Below are 15156 nucleotides of genomic sequence, written 5' to 3' on the forward strand. Positions count from 1 at the left end.
TGTATTTTGAGTATGTTCCCAAAATGGGAACGTTGGACACTTCCGGAGTACATTCATGATATCATCATATATATATATATACATATATATATATATATATATATATATATATATATATATATATATATATATATATATATATATATATATATATATATATATATATATAATCAGTATTATCAAAATAAGCAATTACACTCAAATTCTGAAAAGTAGTTTGACAATCATTTCTTATGGAAGTTGATACTGCACGCCTTGTGAAGTCTTTTCTCGCACTTGATGCACTTCAGACGTGTGTTTTTCTTGCATACATAGCATCTACCTTGTGAAAACTCCTGAAGAAAGTGGTTTACATTATCATATCTTATTGCTTTTGGTACAGAGGATGTTGGACCACCTTCTCGTTTTCTTGGTGTTTCGATTCTTGCAAGTGTGCGAGCTATTTCACGCCTGAAATCCTTATGGCTGATCTGAGAGCCAGGATTTACATGCTGGTAGAATCTGAAACTAGCTGCAATGGAGAGGTTCAGTAGATGAGACCAAATATTCCACCACCATTTCTTGGAGCGTAGTCTTGGCCTGTAGGTTGACAGCATCTGGTCACAAACATCTACACCACCCATTCCTTTGTTATACATTTTTATCATATGTGGCTGGTTTATTGCCTTCCTTCCTTCATTTTTTACCCATCTGTTTACTTTTTGCATAGGACTGACTCCATAGTAGTTGCTAGCTACTGTAACAATGCTGTTATCATTCCATCTAGAACATAGGACGGAATCATCCGATCTGTAGTCGTATGAACCTCTTTCTTTTTTTTCAAGTTCTTTCTTTGATAGAAGAGGGCACTTTCCTGTGCGGTTATCTCTGATTGTTCCACAGGCTCTAAACCCATTGCTTGTAAGGTCAATCATCAATGCGTGACTAGTGAAAAAGTTGTCGAAAAATACAACATGTTCATCTTTATTCATCACTGGCTGTAGCATGTCCATGACAACTTGATAGCCTAAAAGCTCCTTCTTGCTTTTATCTTTTCCACAATAAATAGAAAAGTTATAAGGATAACCGTCAGCACTGCACATCATCCACATCTTGTAACCAAACCTAACAGGTTTGTTTCTGATGAACTGTTTGGCGCTGTGGTGTCCGCGGTACGGGATCATTGATTCGTCAATGCTGAGAAATTCATGAAAAATTCCATGTTTTTGACAATTATTTCTCAGCATGTGAAGGAGGGGCAGAATCTTGGCCACCTTTAAATTTTCCAAATTGTTATTATCAGCCACATGAAAGTACCTCTTGATGGATTTGAACCTTTCTCTGCACATAGTCTTGGCGAATATTGGTATTTCCAAGTCTTCGCTTGATGACCAGTAGTCATTTTCAGAGGGAACACTGTGATATCCACTGATCAAGAGAAGTCCCAAAAACTTCATCATGTCATTCTCATCAACACAGAAGTCTTTGTTGTTTTTGTCTCGATGAGCATACAAATTTGTTTGTTCTGTTAGGTGACTTATGATTTCATCTGTGAAGAAAAGTTTGAAAATTTCAAACATTTCCTTTCCTAAATACTTGTTTGAACTTGTTGTGTCAGCCACCGGACAACCCAACAAACCAGACATGCTCATTCACGTTGATGAGTAAATAAGGGTAGGCAGACTACGGATGTGTCCAACGTTCCCATTTTGGGAACATCATACAAAAACACTTATAGCGACATAATTATAATATAAATCACATTTATTGAAATGTATAAGATAAGAAGGAGTACTTAGACAGCACACCATGTAAATAAATAACTCAAGGAGAATTTTTTTTATTGAGAGAAAATGTTTATTTCGAGTAGTCATTTTTACATCAAATTCCTTGAGAACATACCACAAAAAGTAACATGGGTATTACAGAGTATTGGAATCTTTTTATGCAGAATAGTAATTTAGATGTATAACAATATATCTGCTATGAACTAAATTAGAATATTATGTTAATAATCACGGGAGAATATTTGAAAGTTATGTTCCCAAAATGGGAACGTTGGACACTAAATGGACACTAATATGTAGGCTATCTTGCCATTAGAGATGAAGTGTTGTGCCATTTCACACACAGTGTGCTTTGACCTGTCCCTAAAAGGTTCTACCTTCACACAGTCGAGGACGTAGTGTTCAAGTGTGTGGCTATATGTCTGGCCACACACTTTACATTTAGTCTTGTTTACATCTGCTCGAAGATCATACTGCCAGAGGTACTTTTATCCTAACCTTAATCTAGCGGTTACAAAATCTTGTAATCTAGTGATCTTGTTACTTGCTCCATATACATGTTTCACTTGATACATCTCATCATGGTAAACTATGGATCGACTAGTGCATGTTTGCACTTGTCTACTTGCGTCAAACTCATCAATAAGTTCTTTCCTAATTACAGTTTTAAGGGTTCTTTTTGACAGACCCAAATTGTAATCAACGGTGTCTTTGTTAGACGCGAGTTTGGCGAGGGCATCAACTCTGTCATGTTTTATGAGGCCTATATGAGAGGGGACCCACAACAGTTTGACCTTGATACCCCGGTCAACAAGGTACGCATATTTGTGTCTGGCTTCAGAGTCAAGAGCGTGACAACTTGAGTTGAGGGTGTCAAGGGCAAGTAGTGAGGATAGGGAGTCAGTGATGATGAGGCTGTCAGTGACAGTTGTTAATTCTAACTCTTTTCTCAATTATATTACCGTCAGGTTGAGTCACAACAATAGCACTTCCAGCCCTCCCACAGGCGGTGTTAAGAGATCCATCAGTGTAGATGGTCTGTGTGATATTATCATCAGTCTATAGAGTGTGTATGTGTTCACCTGCTCTCACTTTGGCATTGTTGGAGATAAATACTTTGTATAATTAATTTTTTAGGCGGATATGTCGGTATTGTGATATCGAAGGGAACTGTCCGCCAGGGTGGCAGGAAGCGTTGTTGTGTCTCAACTTTGTACAGGTAGTCTAGTCCAAATATCTCCATATGTGTACAGTAGCTGTAGTTTGGATCCATTTAGACTCACCAGTCCCATGGTTCATACATTCTAACAATTTTAAGGAAACAATGTTATCAGGATCACCACGCAGAAGTCTCAGGGCTATCATGTCGTTGATTTCAATTATTCTATCTTTGACACTGGGTATACCTAGTTCTTTCCTCATATTAAGTACTTTAGTGCTCATGGAACATCCTAGGATAATTCTGAGGGCTTTATTTTGCATTTTCTTGAGGTTGTCAACGCCTTTCCCGTCACGAAGGACCAGGGCTGGTGCGTGGTAATCTATCAGAGATCTTATATAGCCTAGGTACATTGTTTTAACAACTCTAATATTAGCACCATAATGTGGGCTGTACCCCGCTACACTTCTAAGAGGTCTCAGTTTGTTAGTATATTGGCGGGTGAGCTGTTGTATGGCAGGTAAGGTACTAGGGACGGAGACACCAAGATATTTAAAAGAAGAAACATAGTCAATAGTGTTGTTACCTATCTTGAACTTGGCGGGGCCGCGTTTTCGGTTACCAGCTTGTTTGTTGAACACCTTAGTTTTCTCAGTGGAGATAATAAGACCGAGGTTCTCACAGGCTGCGTATACATGGTTCAAGGTGGTTTGCATTTCACGATGAGTTTTAGTATGTATAGGAATTATCATCAGCACAGCTGACTGAGATATTGCTGGGGTTGTCTGGTATTATATTTAATAATGCATTCATAAGAATATTGAACAAAGTGAGGCTAAGTACTCCACCTTGAGGGGTATCAAGTTGCATATCATTAATTTCACTTTTGTAACCCTGAAACAGTGCAGCAGCCCTTCTGTTGGCTAGGTACCCACTTATCCAGTGTAACAGTCTACCTCCTGTAACCATTTTGGCTAGTTCGTACAATATCAGTTGTCTATTGGTAATATCAAATGCAGCTTTTAGGTCAAGAAATGTGGTGCACAGTTAGGAATGTGGTGATGCAATTATGTACGCCTTTACCATGGGTGAAGCCATTTATGTTAGGAGACATGTGTTCTCTGATTCTATATAAGAGTCTGCCAAGAACCATCCTCTCAAAGGTTTTACACAGGCAGCTGGTTAGTGCTATGGGACGAAAAGCATCAGGCTGTCCTGGTTTCGATATTCGTACAACAATACTGCTGGTCCTTGATGTGGGTAGTTGGCCCTCGGCATGACTCATATTGTACAATAGCAATAATGGATTGCCCGGCACATGCCTTAGTAGTCTAACGATATTGTAGGTGACTCCGTCCTCTCCAGGGGAAGTAGACTTACCTCTGGCGAGGGCGGCGTCAAGCTCCCACTCAGTAATATTGTGAAACATCACACTCATCGTGCTGTTTGCCCAGCATAAAGTGAACGAGATTACTTCTCTCTACAGACTTCGCATTCTAGTTAATAACATGTCATAGCTAGACACATGAGCCCACTTTGTTATTAGCTCATTCGACTTTTGCAGAGGGTTTGGATGGGAGACGTGTCTACTGTTTTTACCTCTGATTGTGTTTATGTCTTTCCAGGCTTTGTGAGGGATGTGTGTTGGTTCAGGCTGTTGAAATATGTCTCCCTTGCATTTTGTCTGAGTTCGTTTACACGTTCCCTGACAGCAGCAAGGGAAGCTTGATACAATTGTAACATTTGAGGTGTTCTAATTTGTTTGTAACCCGTACCCACCCTCCTGACTCTAGCCCTGAGTTATTTTTTTTTCAGTTTAGGGTCATCATAGCAGTGCTGTTGCCTGTTCTTATTATGCTGATCACGTTTTCTCCTTTTTTTGGTGGAGGCATTGTTGGTGAAGTATGTATAAGTCCTATCTATCAGAGCTTCATGGAAACTTTGGTAGTTGCACAGATCTCCCAGACTTTTTACACACTGAGCCCACTGTCCTGATGGGTGACCTGAATACTAGACACAAGAAATTAGGTGACTCCACCACTAACACTAATGGTAGGAGACTTAACTCTTCTCAGCTGTGGAAGAGGTGCTGGGGTAGGGATGCAGGAGGAAGAGTACCGGAGAGGGATGCTGTGGAGGAGTGTCGAGGGAGGGCTGTTGGGAGGGTATGCCTGGGAGAGGTGCTAAGGGAGGTTTGAGGGGGAGATACTATGGTTCTTGCGGAGGGAACACGAAGGGGTACTTCAGTAATACAGCCTTCAGTGATTAAGTAATGCAACCTTCAGTGACACAGCCCTTCAGTGACACAGCCCTTCAGTGACACAGCCCTTCAGTGACACAGCCCTTCAGTGACACAGCCCTTCAGTAATACAACCTTCAATGACCCACAGCCCTTCAGTAATACAACCTTCAGTAACACAGCCCCTCAGTGATTCTGTAATACAACCTTCAGTGACACAGCCCTTCTGTGACAAACCCTTCAGCGACACAGCCCTTCAGTGACATTGTAATAAATGCGGTATTAGTTCTTTTATTTTAGTTCTTATTTCTATTTATTCACTTTTACTCTTTCCTCATTCTCTAATTCCTTTTTCTTATTTTTACGCTTTCTTTCTGTAGGTGAAAGAAGGGAATGAGAGAGAGGGATTTTTAATGGCTAACAAATTTATTGACAAAGCTTGGAGTACAGTTTGCCTCTTCTGAGTAATTCAGTCATGTCTTGACACCGAGGGTGCTATCACTTCTCACTGCCATGCAGGACAGAGGTTCATACACAAAGAAATAGACCATATTCATTAACAGGTCATATATAGGTCAGAGTCATGTGGGTGATATCACTGTTCACTGCCACGCAGGACAGTGGTTCATATACAGTAAAGTCATATTCTATTTGAGGACTAATCAGTGTGGGCTAGCAAATTTTGGATAAACAGCAAGAACGTCCTCAAGTACTCCTGATTCAATGTAGTAATTACATAGTTCATGATACAATAAGCTAGGTGGCCTGAAGTCTTTGACAGTGTCACATTCAGTAATATAGTGTTCAAGTGTATGCTCTAAAGGTTTATCACAAAGTTTACATGGTGAGTGTTCCGGTATGGGTACAGCGTCACTAACTTGCCAGATGTGTCTATATCCTAGCCAAATTCTGGCTACAACTAAATCACATTGTCTGGTTCTGTCCTTATGCTGGACATAGCGGTGAAGTAATCCTGTGGCTGAGGGAGGTGGGGGTTTTGCTTGTGGTCACTCTGCCCACCAGAGGGTTGGCCTGAGAACCTATAAGAGGGGAGAATAAGGAAAGGGGAATAACTGGGGAATAGGGCTAGCATGCAATAACTTAGACACTGGGGGAAATATGTGATAGTTATGTTGTTACTCATGGGGTCACTGTCAATGAATGCCACAAAGACACTTATGAGGAATACTCTACTGTCTACTCCATCCACAGGGGAAGGGAAATGAATTAAAATGAATTGAATTAAATTGAAACAGTTTATTTAGCCAGAAAAACACAGATACAGAGTGGATAATAATAACAATATTAACATAGCTGAGCCAGTTGAGTGCCTGAGCTCTCCAGTAGGCACCTGATATATACTGCACATTTATTTCAAGGAAGTATTATGTAACATTTAGTAACATCTGAAATAGTACACATAGCATGGTGGTAATAAGAACATCTCAAAATTTTATCACGGATATCACTTCAATATTTATTTATTTTATCTATTTATTATTTATTTTTATTTTATTTTTTATTTTTTTTATTATAAGTATATACATAAATTACAGTGGAATTGAAAAACAAATATAATGGGGAAGCAGTACAGCATAGGTTGTACAGCATTAAGATTGAACAAGAGGACAGAGCTGTCAGGATTTTGTCTAGTTGACAAATATATTTTTTGCAATGGTGATTTCTTATCTATTTACATGATAATTTCTAATAAAACGGTTTTGATGGTAAAATAAAAGCAAGTACTGTATATATATAATAGGTATTACAAGAAATATTAATACTTAGACAAGAGATATTTTTGAAGAGATGATTTGCTCGGATAGGTGGGGGTAAGTTGTTACAAACCTTCACACCGTGATATTTTATGGAGGTCTGGGACTGAGAGGAGCGCATGGGGGTGGTCTTAGTAGCTTTGGGTGCCTTAAGTTGTATCTCTGATTATTCCGGAACTGGAAATAATTATTGTCAAGCAAGTGATTGATAGATTTGCAAACAAAGAGGGCACAGCAGTAGCTCTTTATATCTTCGAATTTTAACACTTTAAATTTAGCAAATTTTTCGTTTGTGTGATATGTTTTTTTTTCAAGTAGGTCATTGTCCGTACAACTCTCTTTTGTGCAGTAACCAGGGATTGTGTTTTTGAGGAGCCAGAGGCCCCCCCCATAGTGTGTGACAGTGTATCATGTGTTGGTAAACAAAATCATGATAGATTTCTTTCATTGTTGTGAGTGTGAGTGACTGTCGAGTGTGATACATGATACCACACTGTTTAATGACTTTACTGTGATTGGCTTGGATGTGGTTTCTCTAGTTAAGTTTCTCATCAACAATAACTCAGAGGAATTTAGTATTTTGTTCGCGTTTTAGGACTGTATTACCAAGGTACAGGGGGTTCAAGTCTGGAGGTAAGTTTTTTCTTCTGTGAAAGATCGTGTAGTGTTGAACCCACAGACCCACACACACGTCTACACTTATCACTTCTAAACACAGACTCTGTTTAAAAATCGAGAGCACTTGTTGCTCGGTACGAAACTCTAGTGTTTAGCCAGTCAGCCCAGGAATGCCTATGACGTTACACTCGCAGGTTACTGTGACTGCCTTACGCTTCAGTCACAACTTTGTGGTGTCGGTCAGGGTATCGTTTTCTGAGGGATGAGATGTTCCAACACATCACCTTCACCTCTGTATCTTTGTCTAGTATTAACATTGGGTATTATGTACTATATTTGGAAAGAAGCAAAAGGCACTGTATGCTATTGGGTTTTTTTCATGTCCATGCTGACTGGCGAGGGTTACAAACACATCGGAACACCTCAAATGCTCAAACTGTTTCAAGCTTCTCTCGCTGTAGTTTGGGAACGCTTGAATGAACTTAGACAAAATGCATGGCAAAAATATGTTAACACAATCAAGGTAAACACCGTACACACGTCTCCCATCCAAACCTACTGCAAAAATCGAATGAGCTAATAACAAAGTGGGCTCATGTCTCTAGCTATGACATGTTACCAACTAGAATTGGAGAGTTCCTTGATGCGAAGTCTGTAGAGAGAAGTAATCTTATTAACTTTATGCTGGGCAAACAGCACGATGATTGAGATGTTCCATATACTGAGTGGGACCTTGACGCCCCCCTCGCCAGAGGTAGGTCTACTGCCCCTGGAGAGGACGGAGTCACCTACAATATCGTTAGAATACTAAGGCGTGTGCTGGTGTTATGACCCTAGGGTAAATCGTTACATAAACACAAATTACTCAAGTCTTTTAACTATATCAGAATTTATTATTATATTCTTAATCCCAAGTTCTCCCAACAAAGGTCAAGTTAACAGGTCAAAACCTAAGCAAGAGCCGCATGCTCAAAACACCTCATAGTTACGTACAGTAGCAGATATACAGTACCGTAACTTACAGACTCCTTACACTCCCGTAAATTTCACATACTCAAAATTTAATTATAGTCCCGTAAGCAGTCCGTAATTCTCGTGTTTACCCTGTAAATTCAGTTATCTCGTCCGAAGGTAGATGGCAGTGCAGGAGCTAGTTGGCGAATCGTCGTTCAGTAAACAAAATCATCAACCAATCCCAAGAGAAGGAGAAATCAGCTGAGATCGACGCAGGTGATAGTTGCTAGACGTACTTCAAGCGTCATTAGTGAAGATGGAATTATGTTTGAGTAATACTTGAGGATAATGGTTAACCACTGACCAAAATAAGCCTATATATATGTATATATATATATATATATATATATATATATATATATATATATATATATATATATATATATATATATATATATATATATATATATATATATACACACTAGCGGAATCGCCGCCCTCCGGGCGGCTCTTTCGCTAGGCCACTGTAGGACGCCACCCTCCGGGAGGCTCCACATTGTCTCACTGTAGTGCATTAAGGTAGACCACATTTTTGGTTTTACCATTAGCAGCAAGTATGTACAGATTTTTACCAGTTCCCACTCTGGAGCATCCAACATAGAACTGTCCGTGAGAGAAGCAAGGAAACACCAGGTTTAGGCCAACCATCTTTAGGAACTGTCCCTGGCTTTTGTAGATGGTCATAGCAAAGCTCACTTTAACCGGGAACTGTAGTCGCTTGAACTCAAATGGTAGGTCAGTGGTGATGAGAGGTATCCTTGGTTTAAAAACGTCCTCTCCTTTAGCTTTTCCTGTCAGTAGTGTAGCTTCCAGTACATGTGGCATCATGTTCTTCATCACCAGTCTTGTGACATTGCAAAGGATTGGTGGTTTAAGATTTCTTAAGAGCATTATAGGAGTTCCAATCTTGAGAGTGATGTGGTGAGGAGGCATTCCAGCGGGCTCCAAAGAATTAAGGAATTCTGCAGGGTACTGGACTGCTTGGTCCGTGTCGATTACTGTATCAACAGAATTGAATGAGGTCTCACTGCCTGGAAGCTGTCTGAGTAGAGTCATGTTGATTTCAGCCACTGTTGTATATATATATATATATATATATATATATATATATATATATATATATATATATATATATATATATATATATATATATATATATATAGGCTATATAAGATCTCTGACAGATTACCATCCACCACTATTGCACCAGCCCTGGTCCTTCGTGACGGGAAAGGCATTGACAAGCTTGAAAATAAAGCCCTTAAAATTATTTTTGGCTGTCCCATGAGAACTAAAGTACTTAATATGAGGAAAGAACTAGGACAACTAGGTATACCCAGTGTCAAAGACAGAATAATTGAAGTCAACCTCATGATAGCCCTGACGCTTTTGCGTGGTGATCCAGATAAGATTGCTTCTAAGAAACTATTTGAATATATAAGTCATGAAACTGTAGAATCTAATTGGATCTAAGCTACAGCTAAACATATGAGGATGTTTGGACTAGACCATCTGTATGTCATGGGTTGCATTAGGCTTACCCACGCAACCAACTCCAAAGTTTGTTTTACCAGAGATAAGACACCCGGCGAGGCATAACTGGGACATGTATTTTTCAATTAGTGTATGTTAGCCAGCCTTTAGGGGGGGTGGGCAGTGAAACAGTGTTGTACTGTTCATCGCTTCACACCCAAAAACCTCATTTTAAGTAGTATCCCCTGAGCCATGGCTTAGTTAAGAAGTCGTCTTGACTCTCTCCCTCCTGAAAGGGGGAGGGACACCACACCACACAGAGTCCTCCACCGCCACTCCGTCCTGTGAACCGTCGTCGACACGAGACTAAGCGTGTTAACCTAGTTTGTTATCCCCGTGGAAATATCACGTGTGGATGCCTGTTTGCTAAAAGAGCAATCCAGGCTGGCCTATCAAGCCTACAGCAAATGGTTAATTAATTCAGGCTTACAGAGTTCTCCTGCACGACACCCGTCTACAATGACCGTGATCGACACGAGACTAATTGTGTTAACCTAGGTTTGTTATCCCCGTGGAAATATCATGTGTGGAAGCCTGGTTGCGACAAAAGCAATCCAGGCTGGTCTATTGCACCTAAATGGTTAATTCAAGTCACGCTTACCAGTTCTCCTTGCTGCGACAACCGTCTATAGTGACTGTCAGTGATGCGAGACTATGTGTGGTAACCCAAGAGTACTTTTTGTTGTTATGTCCGTGGAAAGAAGTTCTTGTGATGAAGCTTGGTTGTTACAAAAGCAATCCAGGCTGGCAGTAAATGTATCACCTGAAGAATTAAGGCTCTGTTAAGTCATACCCATAGTAGAGTAATCACATGTGTCCCCAAGTTGAAATTCTCTTTCAGAAGATTAATTTTATTACAGAGTGAACGTGAGTGACTCGTATATCCATGCAAATTGTAAATCATTGTATGGAAGCTTGACAAATAAATGTAAGTGCAATTATCTGCCCGTATCTGTGATCCTATCTTATTATTACTAAAGGTAATGACTGATTGGTTATGACAAAGTATAACCAATAACTGAGATAGATGTTGGAAATTAATGGAATTCATTAAATCATCATTTATCAAGTATAAATCATGGAATGTCGAGTGGTGGAGTGAACTTCTACGTAGATATGCCATAATCTCCTGTAAGTAATCAGTGTGAAGGTATCGAACTCTACGGTAAGAAATAAGAAATACGACATATTATTATCTTTATATAATATAATCCACTCCTACTACCACCGATCTACCCAAAACCATGACATTGTACAAAGCTGAGACACAGCAGTGCTTCCGTGGCCTCCAGCCTCCCCCAATAGCCACACCTTCGCCGCCATTTTATTACCTTAAAATTAAATATCCTAATACATAAGTAGCTATCCTAGCTGTGTTGAGTTAGTTGAGCAGCAGATCTATGCGGCATTCAGTGACTGTTTCCTCATAGTTAATATCTGCAACTGTTGTCTGCTTTGAAGCCGATGCTCTCTTTCCCCTGAGGCAGAGCAAAGCGGACCTAAGGAAAGAGAAGGACAGTCGACATCTCATCCAGGCTGTAACATAACTTCTAGGCTGCTGCTTCTGTTCGGATAGAACCTCTGCGAGTCTGGCGTAGAAGCATCTTGCACTTGTTCCTATCCCACCAGAGGTTGTGAACACCAGAGGAGTTAAGCTGCCTTGATCACCATTCCGAATTCTCTCTCCATATGCCCTTATTTTGTCGTTCTCGTTCCTTCTGTGTGCAGCATTGAGAGGTAAGTTACGGTGACATGCGGCCATGGGATCAAAAATCCTGATGGCGAAGAAGACTTGATGTCCCAGCGTCCAAATCCCTGAGCACTGACGCCAACATAGGCGCCGTTGGATGTGTTTGAAGTCCAAAGTTGGAAATTCTCACCGTCCCATGGAAGGAGGGTCCGTGTAAGGGCTGTAACGAGCAGGATTGTTGTCCACCGCGCGTTTGCTTGTTCTGCTTGTTCGTGGCCTCAATAGGGGGGTAGACGGAGGTGAGAAGGTCGCTGCTGCCACGTCACACGCCAGACACGATCCAGCCTTCATCACAGCTGTTACTTCACCCCGCTGTTCGATTCCAACTCTGGATGTGTACTCATCTGAGGTTTCTGGGGCTCGTGGGCTGATTCCCCAGTCCTTCACTATTCGGCTGTCAACTCCTGTCACCTACTCCAGCTACTGCCGCGGCTGCCACGTGATCGCCACTTCCTCCACGCCCTATCCACCGTCCATGCCCTGGCATCACTCCTGTCTGGCAAGACATCGCCCACCAACGCCGGCGCCAAGTGAGGAAGCTGCCCTGGACCTTCCTCCTGAGAGCGGATCACCACATTACCAGAACATTCCACCCTGCAGGTTAGGCGGAAGATTCATCTGCAGCCGTAGGAAATACCTGTTCTTTGTTGCATTGATTGTTTTTTTTTAAGTAATTGTTTGACTCCAGTGCTGCTTATTTAATATTTGTACGAGTGGTGTCGGAGTTAAATTATTGTGATTAATTTCGTAGTAAAGAGATGTCAATCTCTAACGGTTGTTTGTTACCCCTTGGAAACCCGTGGTTCTTGACTTTCCGTCTTATAAGATTTCCTTCAACATATTTGCTGTGTGATGCCTTACTTCGTCATGCCTCATGCATGTGAAGCCCCCTTTCTTGCACACCATGGAGTGATCGACGTCATAGGAAGAGCCACACATGCATTGGGTAGGCAAATCTTCTACTTGCCTACCTTACCTTAGGCTTAGAGCAATGGCATCTGTAAATTCTTGTTTATTGAGACTGAAACCATTTGCCCTTATCGGTAACGTAGTTAACCAGTTCGAGGCGCCCACCTCCTGCACTATAGCTACTTTATTTTTTCATTCTCTGGTGCTTGCAGCATCAATTGCTGCAACTTATCACTTTGGCCGTGCTGTCGTTCTATCGTAATGGACCGTCGAATCTTGTTTACTTCGCTGGTATCCACCTCACCTGTTGCATTCTGAGCTATTATGTGGTCATTGAGGGCTGCCGTGATCTTAACTAAGTTTTGATGTTCGGTGGCAGCAATCTCCTCTGGATTGGTCAATCCCACTCCTCCAAGTCTTGGTGGTAGTGCAAGGAGTTATCTTTCTGCTGGGGTTAAGTGAAGATGTTTCACTAATTTGGGAATGAAATTGACGCTGATAGCTGCTTCCAGAGGGTGGAGGAGGGGTCCGATACCAGGGATAGGGCGCATCAGGTAGTTCCAGCGATGCTTTACTCCATGGGTGAATGCCGCAAAAGCCGCGTGTGACTCTGTGTTAGCAATATCAGACAGAGCTTGGATTTCCCTGACCCACTCATTCACCTTTCCCGTTATGTACTCGGTCTTGAAATAATTCGTGCCAATTACTGCGCCTAGGTGTCCTTGGCCGTCCTTTGTTATTTTGACCTCTCTTCCACCGAACACCTCCATTGTCTGTTCATAATATTCTGGCTTCACAGTGAGGAAGGACTTGCCGTCATTTGGATGGTACCCTGTTTTTGGACCATTTGATGTTATCAGTTCTCACCACTTTTTGATGTCCTCCACTTTTCCTGCTCCTGTAATGGTCGTCAGCATACGCCACTTGCTTGACCTCGGTTGTTTAAAATTTTATTGTGTGTTAGAGCACGGATAGGCCTATCGCATACTATATAGAGGTCTGATGGATTCCTATAGGTGTTTTCAACATACATTGCAAAGCTTGGACACTTGACCTTGATGTTGAGCAGTGTGGCCTTGCGGTTAAGTATGTTGAATGCGTTGGAAGCGTCAACCGGGAGAACTGCCTCACAATCATGCTGCTCAGATATCGTTCTCATGGCGTGAATGGCAGCTTTCCCTCCATCTTGGTGGCCAGCACAAACTTGCAGGTTCCCTGCCGCTGCCCTGACATCATCCTTTACCACCTCCATTATAAATTTTCCGATGATCAGCCTCAGCACTTCCCCCACCCCTCTAGGCCTACATCTTGGATTTTTATCCTGGGGAATGAGGCGGCAGGCCGTCAGAGCATGAAGGTGGTGGCAGCACGATGTTGCTAGCTTTCTTGCAATGGCGGCAATGGCAGTGCAGAGATCACTTGCTACGTGGCTTCCTGGCGGACAGTTCCCTTCGATATCACAACACCACACATAATCCTTATCTTCAACACACTGCCAATGTGAGAGCAGACTGAAAATAATATCACACAGACCATCTACACTGATGATTCTCCTCACACTGTCTGTGGGAGGGCTGGAAGTGCTGCCATTGTGACTCAGCCAAACGGTAATATAAGAGAGAAGGGAGCTAGAATTATTAACTGGGCATCCACTCTACAACCTGAGCTATTTGCCATACTCAAAGCCCTGAAACTTGTTGAAGACACTGCCACTGACAGTCTCATCATCACTGACTCCTTATCCTCACTACTTGCTCTTGATACCCTAAACTCATATTGGCACCCGCTTGTCTCTGAAGCCAGACACAAGCATATGTGTCTTGTTGACGAAGGTATCAGGATGAAGCTGCTGTGGATTCCCTGTCACATAGGCATTAGTCAATATGATAGGGTTGATGCCTTAGCTAACTGACGTCCAACAATGACAATGTTGAGTACAATCTACAACATTCAAACAGAACCTTAAAAACTGTAATATAAATACAGCTTTTTGGTGAATTTGAAGCCAGTAGACAAGTGAAAACAGGCACTAGCCAATCCATTGTTTACCATGAGTGAGATGTATCAATTAAAACATGTAGCAATTTACGAGATCACTAGATTACAAGATGCTGTAACCGCTAGACTAAGGTTAGGATATAAGTACCTCTGGCAGTATGCTCCTCAGGCAGATGTGAATAAAACTAAATGTAAAATGTGCTGCCAGACATATGGCCACACACTCCAATACTACGTCGTAGACTGTGAAAAAGTAGAATCTTATAGAGATAGTTCCAAGCACATTGTGTATGCAATGGCAAAGCACTTTATCTCTGATGACAAGATAGCTGATATACTAAGGCTGCATCTACACTTCGCATCTAGTACCTAATGAAAATTCTATGTACCGATTT

General features: G+C 41.4%; 1 protein-coding gene across 1 annotated transcript; it reads right to left on the reverse strand.

Annotated features, from left to right (window-relative positions):
• Window positions 1–224: 224 nt before the first annotated feature.
• Window positions 225–1625, reverse strand: LOC121870969 (piggyBac transposable element-derived protein 3-like). The gene has a single exon (XM_042372962.1). It carries the CDS (start codon window positions 1623–1625, stop codon window positions 225–227), a length of 1401 nt encoding a protein of 466 aa, XP_042228896.1.
• Between the last annotated feature and the right edge of the window lie 13531 nt (window positions 1626–15156).

Source organism: Homarus americanus, unplaced genomic scaffold (assembly GCF_018991925.1).
Source record: "Homarus americanus isolate GMGI-L3 unplaced genomic scaffold, GMGI_Hamer_2.0 scaffold32583, whole genome shotgun sequence".
NCBI lineage: Eukaryota > Metazoa > Arthropoda > Malacostraca > Decapoda > Nephropidae > Homarus > Homarus americanus.

Excerpts from the sequence above, each read along its gene's own strand:
- LOC121870969 (XM_042372962.1), bottom strand. The coding sequence starts at position 1,625 with ATGTCTGGTTTGTTGGGTTGTCCGGTGGCTGACACAACAAGTTCAAAC.